At 31.4% G+C, this 17821-nt stretch overlaps 6 protein-coding genes across 6 annotated transcripts; 2 read left to right on the forward strand and 4 right to left on the reverse strand. All coding sequences in view use genetic code 12, as the record gives it.

The window, feature by feature from the left end:
- Nucleotides 1-2014: 2014 nt before the first annotated feature.
- KSP1 (putative serine/threonine protein kinase) lies at nucleotides 2015-4867 on the reverse strand (the record flags this gene model as incomplete). Its single annotated transcript, XM_708783.2, has 1 exon — nucleotides 2015-4867. One exon carries the CDS (start codon nucleotides 4865-4867, stop codon nucleotides 2015-2017), a length of 2853 nt encoding a protein of 950 aa, XP_713876.1.
- A 2338-nt stretch (nucleotides 4868-7205) lies between these two features.
- Nucleotides 7206-8846, forward strand: CAALFM_C107390WA (uncharacterized protein; the record flags this gene model as incomplete). Its single annotated transcript, XM_708782.2, has 1 exon — nucleotides 7206-8846. One exon carries the CDS (start codon nucleotides 7206-7208, stop codon nucleotides 8844-8846), a length of 1641 nt encoding a protein of 546 aa, XP_713875.1.
- A 151-nt stretch (nucleotides 8847-8997) lies between these two features.
- CAALFM_C107400CA (uncharacterized protein) lies at nucleotides 8998-10437 on the reverse strand (the record flags this gene model as incomplete). The annotated part of the gene is made up of 1 exon (XM_708780.1): nucleotides 8998-10437. The coding sequence occupies one exon, from the start codon at nucleotides 10435-10437 to the stop codon at nucleotides 8998-9000; it is 1440 nt and encodes a 479-aa protein (XP_713873.1).
- Nucleotides 10438-11262: 825 nt separating this feature from the next.
- Nucleotides 11263-11757, reverse strand: SKP1 (SCF ubiquitin ligase subunit; the record flags this gene model as incomplete). The annotated part of the gene is made up of 1 exon (XM_708779.2): nucleotides 11263-11757. The coding sequence occupies one exon, from the start codon at nucleotides 11755-11757 to the stop codon at nucleotides 11263-11265; it is 495 nt and encodes a 164-aa protein (XP_713872.1).
- Nucleotides 11758-12186: 429 nt separating this feature from the next.
- Nucleotides 12187-13578, reverse strand: PEX3 (Pex3p; the record flags this gene model as incomplete). The annotated part of the gene is made up of 1 exon (XM_708778.2): nucleotides 12187-13578. The coding sequence occupies one exon, from the start codon at nucleotides 13576-13578 to the stop codon at nucleotides 12187-12189; it is 1392 nt and encodes a 463-aa protein (XP_713871.2).
- Nucleotides 13579-15875: 2297 nt separating this feature from the next.
- Nucleotides 15876-16847, forward strand: PHO100 (Pho100p; the record flags this gene model as incomplete). The annotated part of the gene is made up of 1 exon (XM_708777.1): nucleotides 15876-16847. The coding sequence occupies one exon, from the start codon at nucleotides 15876-15878 to the stop codon at nucleotides 16845-16847; it is 972 nt and encodes a 323-aa protein (XP_713870.1).
- Nucleotides 16848-17821: the final 974 nt, after the last annotated feature.

Here is a 17821-nt window from a genome sequence, read left to right on the forward strand (position 1 = left end):
TGATTTACAACAACACCAACAAATTAAAATGAAGATAATGTAAAGCAAGAATGTTTAGTTGGTTCTAGGAAATTTTTCTCTTTTTTTAAGGAAAACTTTTTCGTGTCAATGGGGAAACAAAAACAAAAACAAAAACAACTAAAACAAAAAACTTCACGAGGAAATCGAGAATTGAAGAATAATAAAATTGTAAATCCAAATCTAAATTGATACAACTATAAATTCTCTTTGACGTTTTTCTTCTGGTATTATGTAGTTGTTGTTAGAATTTGATGATTCTAGATTAATTTCAATAATTTTAACCGAAATAACAACAAGAACTATTGGTATGCAAATTAAAAAAAAAGAATGTTTGCTCTTGGGGATGTGAATACACGATATTAAACTATATTGTTGGGAAACCAAGATAAATAGATGATTGAATACAAGGGGTAGTGTATATAACTGAAAACTATGGTAATGGAATGTTAAAGAGAACCAATTAGCCAATGTCTTTCTCTCTTTTGATTTGTAGAATGAATTCAAAAGAAATCTCGATTAGTAAGTGCCTGTGGCGTCTGTCAAAACTTTTAATCGTAGTAAGTAATAGTAGTAATAGTAGTTGTTTTGTTGAGGATTATAATTTGATTATGAGTTTTGAATCCTCGTTTGAGTGAAGATCGTTATGGAAACGAAACGAAACAGAATAGATTCACAAATAAAATAAAATTCTCTGTTACTATTTGTAAGAAGAATGTGTTTTGAAATTTTTAATTGAAACACTTTTGATTTATATATATATATATATCCAGGTTTTTTTTTAAAACCAACTGGGGGAGAGAGAAGAAGTAGAAGAAGAAGTATTGTTGAATTTAATTAATTAGATTGGAGTTGGGTCGTGTTTCAGAAATTCAAACCTGAAACATTTGTTTTTTTCTTCTTAATAACATCCATACACGGACATACACTTTACAGTAAAGTCTAATTAGAACCAAAAGTGAGACTAGAACCAATTCCAATTCCAATTTAAACTTTTTAGTGTACTCGTAATCAAAAAAAATGAATAAACAGCACAATTCTTTTGCGGTTTGATTTTGATTTGATTTTTGACATAACATTGACTAGGAATTATATTTGTTCTTTAAAGAGCAGCAAAAGAATTAGATCTAACACTAAGAGAAGAAAAGAAGGTATTATTTATTGACGTATGTTTAGATGTATATATTTGTTTTCAATATTCTATTTTTCTTATTTATTGGACAATTTTTTCGATCTAAACTTTGTTAAAGGATATGTAGAGCGAAGCAGGTGAGCACAAGTATTTGCGAAATAGCAAAGGGAACAACTAACAATAATATAAGGAGCAATTAAAAAACTCGTTCCACACCGATATACACATAAAAGCTAATCAGACTATTTCGTAACTGATTAATTCAGGGGGGAGGGACGAATTATTACTGTAACTGGAAAATATTCTCTCAAATGGTAGCACACATGATTCACTTAAGAAATTGTACAGGATAGTCAAAARAAAAAAAAAAAACTTGCTGTACATAAAGTGGTTCGAAAAATTGAAATAGAATCGTCTATTTTTTTCTTCTTATCTGTCTAAAGAACGAACTAAAACTAGCTAGTAGATTTCAAGTTAACAACAACAACAACAATATCATCATCATCACCAGTAGTATCTCTCTTGCCAAGCAAAACAACACGAGTAGACTACTTTCAAACAAAAAAGTGTAGAAGAAAAAAAAAAATTCGTTAAATTTGAGCGTAAAATATATATAAAGTTGTAAAGTTATAAAAAAAAACCCTGAAGCAACAGCAACAACAATAACAACATATAAATCAAAAGACAATCAAAAGACAATCCAACCATATACCATCATACCACCTAAAGATTCAAAATAAAAAAAAAGTAAACTAAACCAAAAAAAAAAAGAAAGAAAAAAAGAAAAAAAAAAGACAGAATAGACAAAAAAAATCATAATAGACTGTAATTGAATTATCATAATCAATTATAAACAGATCTATTTTAATCATAATCACACCAATCTTTTCTAAATGAGGAAACCAATTCAAGACCAACAGGAATCAGCTTATTAAAGCGACTTTTATTGACTTCTTGAAGATGGTTTTGATGATGATTCTTTAATTCGGTCAAAGGACTCGAAACAGGTCTAGAACCACCACTCGTACCGCTGCCATTGGCAAACTCTAAACTATTCTTTCTTTCATTGACAGATTTTCTAAATGAGGCAATTCCAGCAGCAGCATTTGTACCAGTACCATTTGCAGTACCATGTGATGATGAAACCGAGTTTCTTCTAAATGGCGGAACGTATTTACCATTACTGTTAGTATTAATGCCACCACCATTAACTGAATTTGTTTGGTTTGGTAATGAATTGGTATTATTTGAAGCCAATGGTAATTCATTACCAAAAATTGCCCCGGCTCTTCTATTAGTATTCAACATCCAAGAAGTAGAAAAAGAAGTAGAGTTTCTTCTACCATGAGTTTGACCTTGGGCTTGAACTTGACCATTTACTCCTGATGTAATGGTTGTAGCAGTAGGGTGATGCTGATGCATGAAACCTACATCAGGCTTTGGATTTCTCTTGTGCGGAAAGTCACCTGCAACATTCAAATGATAATCATGTGGACCATTACCAACATCATCTATATGACTGTCATATTGATCATCATTATCGCCATTTCTTGCCATATCGAAATCTCCTTCCAAATGGAACACTTCATCATAATCATTATTCAAATTCAAATGATCCAAATCCTCAGTTAATGGTTCAATGGCTGGTGATTTTTGATAAGCTGGAGATCTTAAATAAGGCGGAATATATTTCCCAGAATTAGATATATTGGATCCAACATTACCATTGACACTTCCATTAACAATTTGGCTCATTGTACTTCCATGATGTAATGAAGGGTAATTTGATGTCAAATTGTTGCCACCACCTCCATTTCCATTGATATTGCCATTCGTATTACCATTGATAACGTTTCGTTTCAATTTAGACGTAGAATACAGTCTAGACTTTCTTTTCCCGCGATGATGATTATGTGAATCGTTATTGGTAGGATGAGGGTACTGGCTGTTGTATACATGTTGTTGTTGCTGATAACCCGTTTTACGTTTGTGATTATTATTCTTCTTCCAAGTTCTCTTTTTGTATCGTTGAGGTGGTGAATGCTTTTTATAGCCATCTGCAAATGCGGATTGCTTACCAAATTTCTGTTCTCCATATTTGTCCAAATAATGATTGAAAACTGATTTTGGAGTGAAAAAATCTTCTCGGTTAAATTTGCTGTTATAGTTGTTATTATTATTATAACTATTACTATTGTAATTGGCATTGAAACCAGAACTACCAGTATTGTTGAATCGATTGTTCATATATGAGTTTTGAGTATACGAAGCAACATTCAATGGTTTCCTTGTATTACGATGGAACTTGAACCCAGCAGTTCCATGTATTGGTATAGGTTTCAAATCAGTATTTGTTGATAACAATGCATCAGCTCTACGATTATGAGGGATTGGCGGTGTCATATCAACCGGTGATTTCAGTAAACTGGATTTATAAACATAAACTTGAGGAGCTGGATTAATCTCCAGTTTTTGATTAGTCATTGGTTCATTGGAAATTGGTGTTACTGGTGTTACCGGTGTAGCCTTGATTTCCACTAACTTTTGAGGTGAAACCGATAACTTATCTTCATAATCATCAAAAAATCCAAATTCTTCCAGATCTTCTTCCTCATCGTGGTCATCATCATCGTCATCATCGTAATACCCTTCATTTTCTTCCCCTTCGCCTCCCACTCTTTCTTCTTCTAAGTCGCCATCATCATCATATTCACTAGCCCAATATTCTTCATCAATAGTAAAGTACCGTAACAGCATCAATTCATCCAAAAATCCCTTTAAATCTCTATTATCAGGGTCAATTGTTAAACTAAACCTCAATACTGAAAATAAATCACCACTCATGGTTGAAAAAATATCAAATAATGCTTCTCTATTGTTAACAAATTGAATGAATCTCTTATCAGAATAATTTGCAACTTGAAATGGGTTCTTATGGAAAACTAATGTTAATAAAATGACTCCCACTGACCAAATATCAATTTTCGAAGCATCATAAGATTCTAAATTGTTATCAAACAATTCCGGAGCCATATATCTTTCTGATCCAATATCAAATTCATCTTTATTAGTGACAATCTTTGATGTTGTGGCTAACCCCCAGTCACAAATCTTAATAGACCAATCTTCAGCAATTAAAATATTTTCTGGTTTCAAATCACGATGATAAACTCCACGAGAATGGCAATACTCAACTGCAGTTAAGATTTGTTGGAATACATCCTTGATATCTGGAGTGGTAACGGGACCATTGCCACTATGAATTGCTTCATACAAGTCGCCTCGAGAACAGAATTCCAAAATCAAACAAGTATCAAAATGATCATACAATTTAGAAATATGAGGATGATCACCAAGAATTTTGTGGAACTTGATTTCCTTTTGTGCCTCATTATACAAGGTATTGAAAATAGATTCTCTTGTTGGTTTACTGACATTGGATTTTTGTTGCAGATCATGACTATCAGATTCATTTTTGTTGTTCCCGTTATTTCTCATTTTCGCAGGACTTGAGGATGGTCTTGATGTAGTTTCAAGAAGTTGATGGTCCTTTTTGTAATCAACTGGATAGATAAACTTAACAGCAACCAAACAGTCATTGTTACGCGTATCTTTGGCGACTGACACTAAACCGTAAGAACCTTCACTTATATCATTAACTTTTAGATATCGATCTCGCAATAGTTCGCCCTTGTCATATCGTTCAAATTGTTCCATTGCTAAGTGAAATTGGTATAATAGGAATAATAATAATTATTATGCTATTAATAGTAATAGTAGTAGTAGTAGTAGCTGTAGCTGTAATAGTCGTAAAATGAAGAAAGGGGAAGTTTTTTTTTTTTTTGAAAAAAAATTTAATAACCTAACTTAGTAAATGCAATAAAAATTGTTCTATGATTTCAAATGTATGTTTATTGGTTTATGAGTTGTTGTAATTTGTGTGTAAGTTCGTTTGTAAGTTCGTTTGTAAGTTCGTTTATTCGTTTATTTATTTATTGGGTTGTTTGTTTGTTTCAATTTCAGAAATTTCGTAAAAAGTATAATATTAAATGGACATTAATTGGATAATAGTAGTTGATAACAAGAATGAATAATATATAGATGATAATAATGAAAAAAAAATAAGGAAAGGAAAACCCAGTGATGATGGTTGTAATAACAAAAATGCAAGTAGTATTGATTGGTAATTTGGCTGATTAATCAACTAAAAGAAATGTGACCAAAGCAATATTGAAATGTTGGATCAATTAGATGAATATGCAAAGATGACAGTAACGTTAAAAAACAAAAAATTAATAATAATAATAATAAAAGGCAAGATGATTTGATTAATATAAAAAAAAATTCTGGAGGATCAAAAAAGAAAAAAAGGGTTGGGGTTTTGAAGGAGATAAGAAGCGAGTAATAAATACAATAACTTCCTTTTAAATCTTCTTCTTCTTTTTCTTATTTTGACTTTTGAGAATCAGACAATTGGATGAATGTATCTGTTGATAATTTGAATGCTTAGAATGCTTGAAATGAAGGTTGATGTAAAATATTTTTGTTGGGTTGGGTTTGCCTTTTTAGAAATGAGTATTTTTTTCTTCTCTGTCTCTGTCTCTCTGTCTTAATTATATATAAGGAAAGATGGGATTTTGATCTGTTCGTTTTTTGCTTTTTGGTCACACACACTCTCTAACAAACAAACAAAAATGTCTATTGTTATCTGCTTTTAGTCACACGTACACACACACTTATTTCACTCTCTCCTATTAATCACTCACACTATTCTTTTTTTTTTGGGTAGTAGAACAATGAAAAAAAAAAAAGAAAATTGGAAAGCTAAGCAAAAAAGTAGGGCTGCCAAAAAAACAACAAAAGCAAAAGAAGAGCCACCACACAAATACTTTTTGATATATTAGTTATAAATTGATTGCAATTCAATTCAAAACACTATCCAAAAGAAAGTAAAGCCGTAAATATCAAATAATCAATACTCTTCAGGGGAATTTGATAAAAGATATGATATGAAATATATGAAATAAGTGAAAAAAAAACCACAAAGAACCAAAGGAAGTTAGAATAGAGTATATATATAAATGTATAATAAAGGGGTATGAGATTAGAATATAGAAGAAAGTTAATTACAAAATATCAACTATAAAGTCAAATTGTAATAATAATTTGGTTGAGTTTTAAAAGATAGGAGACAATTGGTATGATGCTAATGATAATAATATAATGAGGTCGTGTCCAATAAACAGCAGACTTGTTTTTTTGAATTGTGGAGTCGATCCCATCAACATCCATCCATCCATCCCCTGTCAGTTTATTCAAAGTTAAACTTACTAGTAGTGTAAATGATACTAAAAAAAAGCAACCAACAAACAAACAACCAAATCCCACATTTTATTTAATTCCCCAACATGTTACTACAAATTAACTTAACAACAACTCCTTATTATTATTATTACTCCTTATGGTATGTGTATACCGTAACAATAGAATACATATACAGAAAACCATCTTATGCTCTATTTCATCATTGACTAAATAACAATCTTCTACTTTACTCTTCTTTGTTATTTTTTGTTTATTTATTTCCCTAATTGATAATTTCAAGCTTTCCATTTTTTGGTATTTCACACGTAGTTGTTTTCAACCTTGGTGTGTGTCGATGATGATATATCTATTCGTTATCATACAAAAAATTGCTAGATACACATCACATTATTAATTAATTTTAATGATGCAATTTCAGTACACTAACCAACAGGTATATCAGTTTACAAGACCTAACAACAACGATAGCTTTAAACTTCTTGTTTATAGGTGGCAAAAAAGGAGTTTGAAAACTGAATAAATGTCGCTAGCTCTGTCAAAGGCACACGACAAAATAAACAGTCTGGATATTTTTCTTCTTTCTCTCTCTTCGGTTTGCCTTTTTCTCTTGCATGTTCGACATTAATTTAATCCATATATATATACTGATTTGCCATTAACCCAACCAAATATACATATCATTAGACAACCACTATTCAGTTTCTACTCCGCTCCAAAAAAAACTTAAATCATGGATGAAAGTATACCCACTTTTCTTGCTGTTACAGGCTTAGAAGATGAATCTGTTGCCAAACAGTTTTTAGAAGTAGCTGGTGGCGATTTAGAATTGGCAGTGACATTATATATGGAATCGGGCCAACACGGTGGGAGTAAACCCTCAACAACAGACAACAACAACAATACTAGTGATAGCACCAATCCAATAACATTTGCCAATGAGGATGAAGATGAAGCATTTGCCAAACGATTACAAGAAGAAGCATACCGTGCTAACGACAATACAGATGATAATGTCCGTGAAGCCGATGCAAATGTCCATCGACACGAAACTTTGGTGGAGAACGTTGGATTCCCAGGGTTTATGAATCAACAACCAAGTATTACTAGACCAAGTGATATTTTTGGTAATAGACACCAAGGTGTTTTCCACCAACGATTTGATTTCCAACAACGTATGATGCCTGGATTTGACGATTATAATGATGATAATAATAATGATGATAGAATTGAAGAAATTGATGACGATGACAATGATGATATTGAATATCACGACTCACATGATATACAAGTGTTAGACTCTGATGACGATGAACAAGGACACTATAATGGTGCTGTGGGAGGAATAACGGGTCGTAGAAGACAATTGAGACAAAATCGTCATCAAGAACTATCATCAACACAAAGACGATTAGCAAATTTATTCCGTCCACCATTTGATATCATATCTGTATTAAATCTTGATGAAGCCAAATATCAAGGTCGACAATTGAAAAAATGGATTCTAATAAATATTCAAGATTCACTGGAATTTCAATGTCAAGTTTTAAATAGAGATTTTTGGTCTAATGAAAGAATCAAACAAATTGTCAAACAAAACTTCATATTTTTACAATACCAAACTGATTCTGTTAATGGGCAATCATACGTTAACTTTTATCATGTTGATACGTTCCCTCATATTGCTATTTTGGATCCATTAACAGGGGAAAGAGTACATAAATGGACTGATGGTCAAGTTCCCTTGGTAAATGAATGGATTGAACAGACATATAAGTTTTTAGATTCATTTTCATTAATTCCTGGGTCTAAGAATCCTTTAGTACATCATGATGTGAAAATTGATCCTACTAGTTTAAGTGAAGAACAACAAATTGAATTGGCCATGAAACAATCAATTATAGATAATAACGTGGACAATAATAATAACACTAGTTATAAATCGGGAAATACTATTGATGATGCCATTGAATTGGATAGTGATAGTGATAGTGCTATACCAGATGATGTCATCTCAACTCCATCATTGGACACTCCACAAGAACCAGAAATACCAAAAGATCCATTTGAAGCTATAACCCCAATCGATCATCTGGAACCCACGGAACAACCATTCACTAGAATTCAAATCAGATTTCCTAATGGTAAACGATTAGTACGTAAATTAAATCCTGATGCTAAAGTTAAATCAATATTTGAATGGTTGAAATATGTATTACAAAATGATTTCCAAGAATATGGTTTAAATTCTCCTGATGATAGGTTTATTTTATCCAATAGCTCCAACAAAGCATTTAAATTTATAGATTCTTTGGATAAAACTATAGAGGAGGCTAATTTGAAAAATGCTAGTATTCTTTTGGAACAAGATTAATCGGTAGAATATTGTCCAACTATATATGTATGTACGTAAGTAACTAAGTAAGTAACTACATAAAAGCTGAAAATAAACCGTACACAATATTGTTGCTAACCTAAAAGCAAATGAAATCTTGGTGGTGTATATTAAAATTCTCTCCCTTTTTTTAATTGAAAAATCTGGGGAAACAATCCAATGGAGGTAAACCTTGTATTTTCATACCTTCAGTAGTATCATTTTTGAATATAATTTCTTTATATAGTTCACGTTGATTTTTTTGTTCAGATGTTAGAATCGACTCTATTGGTGCTTCTGTCTCTTCCCTATCATTGTCGGAGTCCATTTCTTCTCCATATTCTTCTTCTTCTTCTCCTTCTCGTTCTACGCCTTCTTGATTATGCTGTATTGATTGTTCCTGGCCTTCTTCTTCTTCTGCTTCATCAATATCAACTTCCTCCAGTTGATTCTCTTGATTCTGTTCAATTCCTTCCTTCTGTTGATTTTTATTCTGTTCATGGTGTGAATTTTGCTTGGTAATATTGTGTCTAATCAGTAGTAGATCTTCAATGGCTTCTGCATCAGTTAAACTAAAACGACTCCTTTTCAAAGGGTCTATACTAGTATTAGTATCAGTTTCATCCCATGATCGCTTAATACCGCAGCTAATATTATTCAACATTTGATCTTCATCAATGATCTTTTTTCGAATGTCAGAAATCTCAATTTTATTCTTACTCTTGTGTCTAGTATCTAATTCAACATAATTAGAATCATGGTTGGTCTCAAGTACTGCTGCAACATCCTGTGTATCCACGGTATTGATACTGTCATCAATGGTAGTAGCTAGTTCTTTCGGAGTTAATAAAGACCTATAATAATGCCGTTCTGAAAAATCTAGATTTTTTTGCTCATTCAAATGATAGTAGTCTTTGTATAATTGATTCAACTGATCATTAGTCTTATCAATCAACTTTTGTTTCTGTTGATTTAACTTGTTATAGTATTGTTTCCATAGAATGACCCGATTACCGTACAGATTATTATGAAGCAAATTGGCTTGATAATCCTTTTCTTTAATAATTGCATTTAAAGCATCACGATGTTTTTTAAAGTAATCGTTAAATAAATGGGAAAAAGGTAATTTTGATAAATTCGGATTACTGCCATCATTCAATTTATCGTCGTTATCATACCTGAAAGTACTATCAAAATCAAAAGGACTTTGTAAGTTTTTAAAAATTTCCTTCAATTCTTCTTGATATTCATCAATAGATTTTAACAAATCAGGTTTGTTTTTCAAATCTCCATTATTGGATATTATTAAATCTTCTGTGTTTGTCATTATACTATTTATAGTTTCGATTTCAAAATTGTAAATCTTTAACCAACTTTTGTCATTTGCAGTTGCATATTTGATCAGACTATTTAATTTATCTAATATGGTATTAATTCGTGATAAACGACTCTCAAGGTATTCTTTACTCAATGTGTTGAATTCACTAGCCAATTGTTGTTCAAGATTAGTCAACTCATCCACTGACATATTAGCCACTTCTTCAAGTACGCCTAACTTGACATTCTTGGATTCTTTCTCATTCTCATTCATTGTGACCAGTTATATCAACTGTATCAGCCAATCTGGGAACAATTAAATTAATAACTATTAAATTAAAAAATTGAAAAAAAAAATACAAAAACAAAACTTTATATAATGCTTCAGTTTTAAATCAACTCTTCAAAAAGATTTAACAGTATTGCTTTTCTTGATTATAGGTGGTTGTTCGTTAGCTTTCAAACTGTCACTAAATTTTTTTTTTTGGTGCAAATCGTTATATTCAACAACTAAAGTGGTTACACTCTTTAGAAAAAATAACTGTCAAATATACTATTTAATACCCAGTAATAAGAAACAACCAAAAAATAAATGTCTCTGTTTCGTTATATATGTATTATGAAGTGGTATAGATGTGTATAAATGTTGGTTTAATGGTTGTTATTGTTGTTATTGTTGTTGTTGGAACTTTGTTAGGTTTTTGGCAGAAAGGGACAAAAAAAACAAAAAAAAGAAAATTGGTTGTAAAAACTTAATTGTGGAATACAAAAAAAATGAGAAGGAAAAATTTTTGTATGATCGTTTTCTTTAAATTTTTTTGTTTTGCGATAAATTGTGTATAAGTAGGATAGTAGTGTACCTTGCATCAAATCCTTTGGCCACAAATTGTTCACTACTGTTACGCCTTCTGTCAAGTCCTGTTCTTACATTTACAGATTATCAAATATCCATACACATAAATATATGTATATATTTCTTTATATATTTGCAAAAACTACAAACAACAAATATAGCAATTTCGTATTTATTTATTTCTGTTTAATAGACATGAAGAAGATTTTAAAGTCCACCGTGTCTGTACACGTCTTTCTCCTTAATTTATCTATCTTCAGCCCATTCATTTTCTTTTCTAATGGCAGCTTCTTCTTCAGGACTGAAATCATTGATAATGTTAAAAGTTCTTCTTAACTCTTCTGGTGATTTACTCTTGATCATTTCAGCAACCATCTTACATCCACTTTCCAATAATGGTTTGATGTTCAAGTAGTTGGCAGCTAAGATAATTTCGTAAAGCATTTCTTGATCAACTTTCAAGAAATTTCTGTCCCATTCTTCAACAGGCACAGATTTCTTAGCATCTTCATCTTCATCATCTTGGAATACAGTGTTTTTATGATGTTCACACCATTCTAACACTTTACATAATACATTGGCTCTAACATTAGGAGTTGGAATTTCAAAATCTTCTTCCAATCCGTCTGGATGTAAATCATTGATCATGTTTTTAATCAAAATGGACTTTTCAGCAATCTTTGGTTCAACTGGGAACTTTTCATTATCTGAAGAAACAATAATAACCTTAGGAGATGACATATTTGATTGAATTGATAGATATATTGACTGTTGTCTGTGAAAAGAAAGAGTATGTTAAGTCACGTCACATAACTTTTTACACACAGTTGGTTTTTTTTTTTCTCCTCGTCTTACAACTTACTTAACCTTTAATTATTTTTTAGCGTCCTTTGGTGATATGTGTGTGTCTGTGTTCAATTGTACACTGCTAATATACCAAAAAAAAAGAATAGTAGCAGAACGAAATAGAGACCATTTAATACTGAAACACCGTAGGGAGGACGCTTCTAGACAGAGTATATTCGTAGTTAATTATTTATAGATGAGGTTACCAGCTATAGTGGTGGTTTCCTTAGAGTTTACTTTTCAATAAAATAACATGAGGAATATAATTATTTACAATAAACTGTCATTTTATAACACTATACAAAAGCATTGCAATTCCAACATTTATTCAAAATTGGAATATATGCCAGCACTAAAATCATCTAATTCCTCTAACTGGTTCAAATTATTAATATACACATTTCCATATGATTCAGTTGGTAATTCATTGGTACCTCCATTCAAACTATTGAGGATTTCTTCAAGATCACTCTCATGCTTTGGCAGTATATCCTCAGTTTTCAAGTTGTCATTATCTATCATTATATTGTTCTGAACCGAAAGTTGTGCCAAAAAGCTGGCCAATTTAAATGATTGATCGTTATGAGTGATATCCACTATTTTTGGATTCTCTCCATGGGCAGCCAAATTACCGGAGGAGGCCATTAATAAGCTATTGTTCAAGCTATTATTGGCTCCTAAACTGAATGAAAGATTAGCTGTCAATGTAGATACCGTATTCATGATTAATGCATTTAATAAATCGAAAAAATACAAGTTGTTGTCTAACATAATTGCATTAGTTTCATTGATTAGTTTGATTAAATTTGACTCTGGTGAATCCAAATGGTGGATCAAATCGGAGTTGGTGTTTAATATAGTTTCCAATAAATCAGAATAATTGATAGGGAAAAGATTGGCTAAAATGTATTCCTTATTGTTTGAGTTGATTTCATTTATTATTTCAATTAAATCAAACTCAAACTCATTAATTGATAACTCTGTTTTTGGAGTGATTTTTTCAAATTTTTTAACCACTAATGCTTCAATGATGGAACTCAAATTTGACCATCCTTTATTTAATAACCACCAACTTAATGAAAGGTAACTTTGTTCAATTATATAATTTTCATGTGGATCAATGTCATTATTTGTTGATTTGACACCAGCCATTTGAATAGCACTCTCCAAATAAGATCTTCTGGCCAAGATGTTCAATTGTAACCTTGTAATTAAAAACAACCCAGAAACTGTGTACAATAAGGTTAATGTTCTAGTAATTGTTTTGATTTTCAATAAATTCCATAATTCAGTTTTACTTTTGCTCATATAAATAGACAATTTCAGTTCTGGGTTGTTGTTATTGTCCAAAAGGTTCAAATTATCAGCAGTCAATTCACTATTGCTGCCACTGGTTGCCTGTTGCAGGGAATTGTTCTTTTTCAACCTTAATGCTTGGGTAATTAATTCAACTGGCAATGAGTCAATTATGGGGGCAGCTAATACTGGTAATAATGCCAATATGGTGTAATAACAATCTTGTTGTGTTTGAATGAATCTTTGCTTTATTTGTTGTTTGAACAACAATTCTTGTCTCAATGCATTTTGATAATTTCTGAATTTTTTAATGACAAACTCATTGATTAATAGATAGATAGACACTGTGACAGCACTAGTAATGAAGATCTTTCTTTTATTTCTATTGAAAAACCCCGCCAATGAAGAAAAAATTGCCATTTTAGTATCGTATAAGTATATCAAGGTAAAATAAGCGTCCAGTTGTTATATATCTGTAAATGGAACGTCAACACTATGAGATGAGGGTAAATAATCAATTAAGTTGCTATTAGATTGATGTTTGATTCTAATATTACTCCAGGTCAACAACGAAAAAAAAAAAATCTGAATGGTTTTGAATAAATTATTATTACTGCCACTACTACTATTACTTCCAATACTAGTACTAGAAACTAGACTTTGCTTGTGCAATTTTTTTCTCTCCTCCACATCAAAAGTTCATTAATTTTTTTCTTTGTCCAGCGGTTCAAATTTTTATTATCGAGTGGAGAAACAAACAAACAAACTACCCATTTGTAGACTTCTTAATTAGGTATGTTAATGCGGAATACTCTTCTCATAAGTTTAACTTTAGTTTTAATTTTATTTTTTTTTCGGGGTTAATTCTAGTTTCCATTTTGCAACAATTGGATTGGAACCACACAACTAATTTTAAATATTCAAGAGATACAAAGAAAAGGAAAGAATTTAAATTATTTCTAAATATTCTAGTAGTTTATTGTTTTAAATACCGAAAATGAAAAGATTTAATTCACATTAAGGTAGAATATTTACGTTATGAGTGTTAAAATCGGAATAAGAGTTCCCGAGAGATAGAAAGATCAATTGTATCACAAAAATCCAAAGATCTATATGTTCATAGATCTGTGAAAACGTGGGACATGTTTATATTGTAAACAAGTTATAGTATTAGATAAATACATTGCTTTTCAATAAATGTGTACATACTCATCACAACTGGTGCCATCTAAAAAATATATGTACATTTTTTTTCATTAGAATTTTTGCTAAAGTGGATTAAATTTTATTGGTAAGTACTTAGTTACAAACCTGTAGCTTCTCGGAAACAACTTTCGCTAAATTTGTCCAAAAGTTATCCAAGATTCTGTTTTGAGCCATTCACGTGGTCAACAATTTATACGAAAATGTATAGTATTGGTAGATAAATTACTCCGATAAAGACAATGCCCCCCTCCAAAAACATCCATTAAAGTTTCTTCGAACCAATGGGCTTTACAAAACTTTAATCCGTATATTGACCTCTTTAGGTATTTCCCATTCGGAACGAAAATTAGCCAAATTAATCCTTTTAAGAAAACAAACCTATTAGTCTTCTACATAGATTCATTAAACCCATTTAGCGGATTTCTTTGAAATTCTAAAAAAAGAAACTTTAAAACTCAATTAACAACTGAAATAAGGGAATTAACAACATGGAAAAGGGATAGAAGTTAGTTAAACTTATTTTCTTGTCTATGCAATTAATTAAAATTTCAAAATAGGATCGAATAATTAAGGAATCGGCTGCCATGAATATCAGTTCTGTTCAACAGTATTTGGAATTTCAAATTCAATTGCTTTTACATGTTTAGAATTCTCTTTGCATTTTTCCAGGCCCTTATTTGTGAGAGATAACAATTACACCAAGAGATTTAGCGTCTTCTAAAAAAATTCTTGGTTTATTGTAAAATCTACCTGTCAAATTGACATATACTAATCCCGTAAGATTCTTTCTCTCTCTCTCATTCTTTTTTGTTCAATTGATAATTAAATTCCAATAAAGACCGGTGATAATAGAAACTTTGAATATGGTTTGAAGCCACTTGGTTTTTTTTTTCTGTTTTCCAATTAATTTAGTTCGGGGGGGGGGGGTGGAAGGGATATTCCTAGTAATCGATAAAACCGTACTCATTTTCCAAGATACCCACGTTTTTTATCTAACAGGAAAAGTTCACAACTAATAGTTACACAAAACCAATGCTTAATTAATTAATTATTATCTAAACTGACATGCATTTACATTTTTTACATTACAAAATGACGTTTAAAGTGCAGGAATTTTGCAACTACGAATGAATGAATGGCATCAAAAAAGAGAACCACACACACACATGTGTACGATGAAATCGGTTATTAGCGAATGGTTTTAATAACCGCATACCATAGAAAACAAAGAAAAGATGCAACTGATTCCGATGGGATTAGTAAGTTTATTAATTTAAATTTTTTTTTTTCATTTTTAAAATTTCTGTCACATAATGGGATATTTCTACATCTTATATATTTATCAGCAATGAGATTTGTTTACTTACAACAAGTCAATTGAGTTTCACAAGTATAAATAGACCTTCTATATCCCGATCTTAGAATATCATTCAGTTATCATATTTTCCTTTTTTTCATTCTTTTTTTAAAAATACTTCCATAGACTACATTGAGAAACAAATCAACTTACAATGCAATTCTTAACTTCCGCTTTAGTTTTATTATTATCAGTCGGTGCTTTGGCTAAAAACATTTTATTAACCAACGATGATGGTTGGCAAGCTACCAACATCAGAGCCACTTACTACAAATTGAAAGAAGCTGGCCACAATGTTTTCTTGGTTGCTCCAGTTTCTCAAAGATCTGGTTTCAGTGGTAAATTTGATATTCCAACTTCTCCAACTTTACAAACCAACGGTGAATTCAATTACCCACCAGCTGGTGCTCCATCTTGGGGTCACGAAGTCGATGATAACCATATTTGGTATTTCAACGGTACTCCAGCCTCATCTGCTGTTTTCGGTATCAACTACGTTATTCCAAAATACGGTGACAATGTTACTATTGACTTGGTTGTTTCTGGTCCAAATGAAGGTACTAACATGTCTCCAGGTTTATTCACCATTTCTGGTACTGTTGGTGCTACTTACACCAGTATCTACAGAGGTATTCCAGGTGTTGCTTTCTCTGGTTCAAACTCCAACAACTCCTTCTTCAAAGATAGCTTGGATTTGAAAGACAACAAAGAACCATCTACCATTTACGCTAACAAGGTTGTTGAATTTGTTAATCAAATTTTCAAAGCTCAAGGTAACAACCCAAGAGCTCTTGGTCTCGGTGTTGGTTTGAACGTTAACTTCCCAAAAGTTGGTTACGAAAATGAAACTTGTACTAATCCAAAATGGGTTTTCACTAGATTGACTGGTCAATATGCTGCTGGTGCCAACTTGGTCTACAATGAAACCTCTAACTCATTTACCTGGGGTCAAAAAAGTTGGGATGGTCTTACTGTTTGTAACAATGGTGACTGTTCATTACCATCAGAAAACTTTATCGTTGAACACACCAACTGTCAATCTTCAGTCTCTGTTTTCTCAGTTGACTACGATGCCAACTTGGGTTTGACTTCTCAAGTTAAACAAATATTAAACCCTCTTTTCTAAGTTGGTTCCACGTTCATTTTTTATTAAAAAATATCTTTATATCCCAGTTAATCCTTTTTGCTTTCAAAAAAAAAACATGTTGGTTGATTAAATGATTTTTTGTATTCGCTTCCTTTATCGTCACTTCAGTTCTTTAATCTATTTAGATTCCTTAGTTTTATCAAAAGAATATATGTATTCTTCGATCTTTTTAAATCTTTCTAGTTCAGTTTCATGAATATAGAACTCTGGAAATAATGATAAGAAGAAAAAGTAGTAGTAGAGTCTCAATTTATGTGAGAAATGTTGAGAAAATCTCATATTTGTGGAAAGATAGGGGTATAAATGTTAGTAAACCTCTTCCCCCGTGCCACAATTGAGACGAAAAAACGAAATCAACAACACCTATTATTATTGTTGTTGGCCTTTGTTCTGCATGTTTTGGTGTCGTGAAGGATGACTGATAGACGACATGGCATAATTAAAGCAACCATAAAGAATAATAATAGAACACTAGACCCACTAGAATCATTTATGTAGCAAACAAAACCCTCTATATAAAACCTCCACTTTTTACTAATTGTTTTAGATAAATTTCGTGAACTGGGACTAAATTGGTAATTTATGACAAATCTTGATTCTTGCTGAAACAGTATTGAGCGTTGTAGCAATTTAAAGGAACAACCGGCATTATATACCAGTAATACTTGTTAAAGCATCTCCGGAAAAAAAAAACTGGCACTTTTCCTTCAAACCAAAAAAAATTAAACAATAAGGCTTATAAAATAACAGTCTTTTACTTTCTACAAAATTACTCTTTATTAGATTTATAGAATTAAGTTTATATATTGGGAATCCACATATATTTACATTGTTGGAACGATAAACTTTGAGTAAGAAAAACACAGACTCAAATACTCATACATACTGAAACAAACTGTAGACGGCGGAGGGCAGCACAAAAAAAGAAAAGGAATTCAGCACTAAAAAACACG

The sequence above is a fragment of the Candida albicans genome, chromosome 1, assembly GCF_000182965.3.
Source record: "Candida albicans SC5314 chromosome 1, complete sequence".
Classification (NCBI taxonomy): Eukaryota; Fungi; Ascomycota; class Pichiomycetes; order Serinales; family Debaryomycetaceae; genus Candida; species Candida albicans.